Raw genomic sequence first — 7,664 nt, 5'->3', positions numbered from 1 at the left:
AGTATCGTTCGAACCGCAGCCGCCGCGAAACAGCTCGGCGACTCGATCACCCGCCGCCAACGTCAGCGCGATTTCTTTCTCTTCGTTTCGGAATTTTCGCCTTGTCTCTCTTCTCGGTCTAAACGGATAGTTTCCAGTTTGCAAAGAGCAAATTGGAGAAAGAGAGATTCGCGCGTTATCGCCTCGATCCGCGTTGATTTAAGAGACCCGTTCGAAACGTGGAATGGCACGAATGTCGCATCGACCGATTAGTACGTCAGTGATTGGAATTGCGAGTTACAGCGTCAAGTGCGATTAGATATTATATCGAGCATTAATCTGCGTCGTTCGTCGATGAGACGAATCGGCGTTAAATCGGACGATATACGAATCGAAGGTTCGTCGAAATTTAACGAAAAGAACGTCTTTGGAGGTAGAAGAATGGAATTAACGTGGAAACGTTTCAAGTTTCATCGTGTGGTGTAGTCGAAGAAACGGGTTTGGTTACTTTGTTGCCAACTGTGGATAGCGATTTGTGGTCTCCGACGTTATCCTTCGTCTTATCCCTTTTGTTCGTCTTTGTTGGTTTCGCTTTTGCAATTTACATCGTTACGCGACTTCCTTCGAACGGATGCTCCGACTTAGCGTCCGCGGAACATCAGTTTTTTCGTTCGTGTTTCTTACACGAATAACGTTTGCGAAATAGCAGGTTTAATGAAAATTGGACGAGATACGTAATACCTTGTTACGTTGGAATCGATGGAGAAATGGTTTGCATGGTCGTACGGGCCGAACCATCGGCTTCGTCGGCACGTTCTTCGACGCGAGAGTAACTACACGATGTAGAATCGACGTTGCAGTCGTTGCTCGAATATTAAGAGTCGTTGAACAATTATCAAAGGAGGCGGATGGTCCCGTGGAAGATGCAGAGTGGGAGCAATGGAACGCGCGAGAAGAAAGATAAAGAAGGAATAAAAAGCTCGTAGCTGGAACGACGTTTCCTATGTACGTGTCTGAAATACAGGAGGAGGATCGCTACGCAACCGGTCCGCCGCCATCCACATTGTTTCGCGTCCTCTACGTTCCGCGCTCCGCGCTTCGTCTCGCGCAGCTCGATTCTCCGTTGCGTCCTGCCCTCTCTGAATTTCGATCGTGCACGAAATCGTCAACGGATCGCTCGATCGCCTAACTGCCGGCTCGCTTCACCGATCCAACTGTTTATCCGACCTTTACTCTAACAACCATATCGACCGTTTTCAGCGGTTGCAGAGAAGTTTACGAAGACTACGGGAGTCGCGTAGAAATATCTTCGTTTTGCCCAAGCGCATCGTGCGATCGACACGATGATTTCCACGTTCCGTGTCACCGGTCTATTTTTAAAGTCGTTACCAAGGTGCTGTTATTACGGGGATTTATAGGTACGCGGTTACCTCGGACAGTTTCTACACGGTTTTGCCGACTCCAGAGATGGCCGTACGTTAGAAAGTTCGTACAGCGTATCCGCTTCAAAACCAACGTTACGAATCCTTACAGACATCCGGTGCGCATAAATTTCTCGCCTTCTCCACTCGCGCGCTTGTATCGTCCACTAAATCTCCGTACAACGAAGACATCAGGTCGATGGTTGCAAAATTTGTTCGATCGCCGAGCATATGCACGAACGTCCATGTTTAATAAGTCGCCGAAGCAGTTTTCAGGAAGTCGTCGGTTATTTCACGATCGTATAAGAGTTGACAATCGTAAACTTTCAAACTTTAGGAGAAGAAGGTACCAGAGACTCGAACAATCGCTTCGTAGATGGGACGATGACGGCCCAACGAATCGATGGTCGATGGTTGGAAAGGAAGTAGCGGGCGCGGATTTGAACGGAGTCGGCGAGATAAAAAGAACCGCTGCTTCTCGAAATTGCAGCGTGCACGCGGTGGCTTCGGCAGGAATCCGGTCGCGGGGAATCCGGAAGTTCGGTGTGTCCGCGTTGCAATTCGTAGCTGTTGGCTGGAAACACGTGCCAACAAAACCAAAATCCAAGTGTTCTCGATGAAACACCCGCTTCGTTCAGGGTGGCCGTCGATCCGTGAACGTTACTACGATCGGTCTTTTGGTTTTTCGAGAACCAAGCTCGCGAAGAAGCGCCCACGTCACTCGTCAACGTCCTCGCGAGGAAGGGGAAGAGCGTTCGAATTTCTCGAAGCAGATAGCGAGTTCCTGGCATGTCGAACTGCTGCAGTTGCATCCGTCGTTGCGCCACGGACACTTATCAGCCGTTGAGCTCGCAAAGATTCGGGTACAGCGGTGCGAAGGTCCACAGGGATGGCAGAGAGGTCGTCAGGAGCCCGAGGAACCAGCGTAGAAAGCTCAGCGTGCGGTACGACGCTGTCAGACCAGCCGGAGCAACAAGGTTAGATGATCGTCCGTCGAGTTAACGATCGCAATGGGAATTGTACGTGTGAACTCGTGGAAGTGGGTGATCGTCACCTTGACGAGAGAGGAATTGGTTCGATGGTTGTTTCGTTAGAGAGTTACGAAACTACGTTTCGCGCGATAACCGCGGGTTTCACGCAGCGAATATCCTATATAATCCGACATTTTTCATCCGATATTTTACGCTTTTAAAAGTGTCGCTACATAATCGCGCATTTTCGCAGGTGCGCGCTAGTTGTTTACTTTTAAATCTAACAATTCTGCCCGAAAAGCTAACGAAAGCGTATTGTATTTTGACAATGTCGGTGACGCTTCTCGCGCGTCGTTCGTATATTTGGAAATTTTTCTTCGCCTAAACAGACGCGACGTATTCGGAATACTAACGATATTGGGCTTGGCTTGGTCCCAAATAGTAACGATTTTGTAATAATTTTTCATCCGATGGTATTGATTCTACCGTCATACGCGTTTCCGATTTTCAGCGTATCGAAAGCGATCGATGAGAAAGAATCGTTCTGTACGTTTAACAAAATGGTAAGATATTTAATATTCGAAGGCCTTTATCGAGCCCATTGCGACGTAAGCTAATGTATTTGTAATACCGCATTTCGTGGAAGTTTACTTACTCGAAAAGATAATCAATGAATTTCAGCGTATCAAATTGTCATTTTACAAACATTCGTCATAGTAAGGACGTTAGTTCGCGTTTCTTCGAGACGATAATATTAAAATTAAACGACGCTAACATCGAATCGAGCGATGTTAATACGACAGTAACGAACAATACGAAATGACACGGGAAGATCTACGGAGCGAATCGTAATAACATTTCCAACCTAATGCGTGCAATTTCTTTCTATGTTGCAGGTAAGTAAGTTATTATCGATCCCGATAATTCCAACTGTCCGGAAAATAAAAAGTAAGGTAAGATTGTTTGCGACGTGATCTACTCGCGTTTTACGTGTATGCGACGAACGATCAAAATCTGAACTAGGTAAGCGAGGGTATTTGATATAATATTCGAGCAAGACGACTATAACTACGTGAGATCAACTTTTCCATATATTCCGATACAAATTATTTTTCTTGCGCGGAAACGCGTTCGAATCGATCACAATTCCCTCTGTCCTCTCCACAGGTGTGTATCGATTCTCCTAACCCTTTCGCGCGATTCATCAGATTTTTTCAAAAGTCGAACCAACGGCGAAGCTAAAACTAGAAGCAAAATCAAAACAAAATAAAAAAAGACCGATCTAAAATATCCCTTGTCACCCTGAGATCGTCAATTTTTGGAATTTGCCGGGCAACCTGTAGTTTCGGCGATGGTTCGACCAGCCGGAGGGTTAGCGTGGCGCTCGCATAGTATTCCGCGTTCCATGTTCCCGTAGCACTCCGTAGTCGTGGGGGGTGCGCGAAGGATTGCGGTCGTGCGACAGCTACCCCACCAAACACCGGGTAGTCCCGTGATTTTTCCACGATCGTACGGAAGTGGCCGTCAGTTCCGCAGGAACTCTCGCGTGGTTCGGACGTTCGCGATACTCTTTTCGTTCTCTCTTTCTCCTCCCCCCCCTCCCCCGCTCTCTCTGGCTTCGATTCCTCCACCGTGCGTGATCCAGTCGCGTTTCGCATTGTTCGCCTCCGTTTATCGGCATACTTTATCATTCTACGTGCTGTCAGTGTTTCCGACTTTCTTTCTATATTACCTTTTGTCGCGCGATTTTTCTGTGCCGGCGAAATCCTTTATACCCTGTACGACAGTCCTTATTTCGCTTCGTCGACAGAATTTTTTTCAATCGCTCCGTATAATTGTTTGTACGTTACGCGTTTCCTTTTTCGTGTTTTCTTTGTCTCTTTTATTTATTAACGCGGTTTGTCTTTATTTTTCTCCGATTATAGCGTTACGAACGACTCGTTAAATCGTACATGGACCGAATAACGTGAGAATTTGATACTTCGATGGCTGGTGCTAGTTTCATGATACTCGAGTGATCCGCGTTTAAACGAAACTATAATAGATCGAGACGATCCTGCACTTGCATCTTCCAGCCGTTTTCGATTAAACGTCGTGATAAAATTTAATAAAACGAACCACCTAAACTTACGTCCGTCCTCGAGGAATCGACGTTACTACCGTGTTTTAGTTTTTCCAAACGATCTGTCGGACCAATGTTTTACGCTAGCGTTTGATCTTTTTTGAAAAAATGCACGAAGAAATTAACGTCGCGTTTTCGTCGTTCGAGTCCCAGCGAGAGCACGTTGTTCGATATTTCACGTTGGTGTCGCGTCGATTGATCGTAATCGGCAAAGTACGCAGCGCGTAAAGCTGGGAGAAAAATGGTGGCGGAAGCGGTCGTTCCGTACGTCGAACACCTAATGATTTTGTAATTATTTTCTCGAGGATAAAATAGAGAAAAAGAGAAACAGAAATGATATCGCGTGTGCGAGGTTGGAAAAGTAGGAAGGCAGGTGATCAAATTTCCTATTCCGATCCATCCCGTTTATTTCTTTAAAAGTAACCAAGTGACTGTCTCCGTTTGCCTTGGCCTTTGCGTGTCGGTTAACTCGTGCGAGATCTATTTGTCCGGTTTCTTTCCCCGTCCGACGTGCGACAAGCGACAAATTTGTAATATGGCTGGGTTTTGTCTGAAATAAAACGTTAACTTCGATGGCATTTTCTGACATTTCTCTTTGCTTGCTCTCCGGTAAAAGATTAACAAAAGATTAACTCTAACAGTCCCAATAGTAATTTCATAAAAATCCGTTCGTTTATCGCGCAAAGAAACAATCGGAGTTATCTCGCGTCGTAAAATATATTTTGTTTTTCTGCCTGTATCGGTCGTTCTTCGTCGATCGCAGAGCGTCGATCGATCTGCCTATCGCGAGAGCTTCGTTCAAATCCGTGAAGCACCGATGAGACCGAGCGACGTTCCGTCAACAAGTTGAAATACGCGATACACCCAGAGTTTCAGCGGGGGTCGAACTCCTCGCGGGAAAAATCGTGCTTTTAGCATCGAGACTCTTCTACTTCTACGCTTTCGAGCGGATCGGTGGTGTACCAGCTTTCGTCGCGTCGTGCAAATAACGCGTGCAGACACTCGCGGTGACGAAATACCTAAATGAAATTTCTGTCGCGCGTAGTCTTCGTCACCGCGCCGAAGCGGTTCCAACGAATACCGCAGCATCGCGCAACTACCTCTGACCCCGGTATTCCCAGCGATAAAGCGATTTTCATTATATGCGCATAGTTGTAGGATTATCCAGCGACGAGGATCCCTCCGTTACGGGTTTTCGTTGTGAAATTCGTCCACAGAGATCTTCTCTTTCTTTTGCAAAAATGTTCCAACGATAAATTACCCACCCTAAATATTGCGAGCAATAGTTGGAATAGAAGTCGGATAATTTTTCAGGGAAGATCAATTTTGCGAAATTTTTCATTAACTTTTTCGAACGCGTCGGAAATATAGTCGATTTTACCATTACCGCCAATTCCGAGTTATTAATTGCAATTCCGTATATCGCAACGTTTGTTCGTTGTACGCGCAACGAACGCGTCGAAACGTTCGGTTTCATCGAAGAGGAATTCGAACGAATCGAGGATTCGTGGAAGCTCCGTGTCGGAGGTTAAATATGTGTGCGTGGAGAAAAAGTCGTCGATAGAATGCAACGCTCGTCGAAGACGCGCCTCTTGGCATTTACACTGCGTGCACCGCGCGGTACTGTTATTTCCACGGGCCTCGTCCGTACGATTCTGGAACAGTTGCTCCTCGTTTCCATGAAATTTCCTAGGGAAACGGTTCCATTTTACCATTTAGAGATGCGTATCGCGCGACGCATTTGCCGAAACTTCCGAATACCACGCCGAATTTGCATAACTGGACTTATTCTCGCCGTGGTTAGCCTTCGACGAGTCGAGGCCTCAATTTTTTATTTCCTTCGTTTCGTCAACATATTTTCCGTATTTCGCGTTTCCCTTGCCGTCAATCTGTTAATTGGCTCGATCGAACTCTGCTTTCTAACATTACGATTGTAAAAGAGATTGATATTTTCTTCGCCACTGTTTCTTGTATCCTCCTTCGTTTAGAGGTTACAATTTTATTGGACCTTAACGTGTTAAAGAAAGTATAAAATGCATTTTTTATGCTCAAGTTAGACGGAGTAGAGAGAAAATGTAAATCGGACGAAACGATGCACGGTGACCTTCGGGCGATTCATGGCCGTGGGAGAAGAGACTAGCGTATGCTGCGAATAATGTACAGAGGATACGGGACATCTGGTTCTCGTTTGTAAGAAGCGAGAACCCAGTTGTCCAAAATGCTTCTTCAAGCAGCGGAGCGTTTTGTAAGTGCTCTGTACTTTATTTACAGGATATTTGCGTCTCCTGCCTGTGCGATCTTCTTCCGCGCTCTACTGCGAATTATTTTTAGAAAAGTCACTGGACGCTGTTCTGTTAAGTTTACTTTCCTCTTCCGTTATTCTGCGTTATAAAAACGCACGATCCAATCGTTTCTCATTCTTTTTTCCTTTTCGTTACAAGCGTGTGATAGAAACATACTGGTACAAAGATGTATATACGCGTTGACGATTGAACGAATGAAAATCGACATACCAAGGAACAGATCGTACAGTTCCGATCGTAAAAGTAAAAAGTTCGTTTTAATCCGACGATAGTCGAAAATAAACGTATCCTCGTGCTCGTTCTATCCTATCTCTTCGCGATCTTTCCGGATAACAGTTACGATTACACGAATTCACCCCATTGGCTAGAAACGAACGAAATCTCGTTTGTCCGAGCAAAACGGTCTTGTATTCCGACATGCAAATGTAGGATCGCGGAACGGCGAGATAATTTCACGGCGATCGCACCCGGTCACGTTGTTTATGCAGGGTATCCCTATAAATATTCAGCGCCATCGCGTTCCCTATTTTTCATCCCTGTTCGTTTCCGTTGGTTTCCGGTCGCGCGCTCGCGATCCCGTTAAGGGAATCGTCGAAGAGTTCGGTAACGAGGCGACGCTGTTTCCAGCGAGGTGTTTCGCGAGAACGAACCGCCTTCCACGGAATACAGGCGGCTACCGGTGAAAGTGAAAAAGGTGCGTGCTCTGTTCGGGCGTTCCGTTCCATTCGGACTTCCATTTTGTAGGCTGGATACCACACCGAGGTAAGATCTTTCGCGAGTTTACCCGCAGAAGTTGCGCATCTTTTGCTCGGAACATCGTAACGTTTCTCTTATAGTTTTCTCCTTTTTTTTTTTTTTTTTTTTTTAA

The 7,664-nt window shown here is 46.0% G+C and overlaps 1 protein-coding gene across 11 annotated transcripts in view; it reads left to right on the top strand.

The window, feature by feature from the left end:
• LOC100742314 overlaps window positions 1–7,664 on the top strand; it is a 189,628-nt gene that overhangs the window by 13,505 nt on the left and 168,459 nt on the right. For 3 of the 11 annotated variants that reach the window (XM_033322219.1, XM_033322230.1, XM_024369455.2), the window contains exon 1: window positions 2,022–2,377. The exons of 1 other annotated variant lie outside the window; for it this stretch is intronic. In XM_033322219.1, the coding sequence (XP_033178110.1) occupies window positions 2,190–2,377 (188 nt within the window). In that variant the 5' untranslated portion in view covers window positions 2,022–2,189. Of the gene's footprint in view, window positions 1–2,019; window positions 2,378–4,451; window positions 4,867–6,995; window positions 7,559–7,664 lie in introns of those variants that run through there. 7 more of the 11 variants (XM_033322220.1, XM_033322218.1, XM_033322222.1 and 4 more) reach the window with 5 other exon arrangements.

Source organism: Bombus impatiens, unplaced genomic scaffold (genome assembly GCF_000188095.3).
Source record: "Bombus impatiens unplaced genomic scaffold, BIMP_2.2 scf_0581, whole genome shotgun sequence".
Taxonomy (NCBI): Eukaryota; Metazoa; Arthropoda; class Insecta; order Hymenoptera; family Apidae; genus Bombus; species Bombus impatiens.
This window is presented reverse-complemented; position numbering and strand designations above follow the sequence as displayed.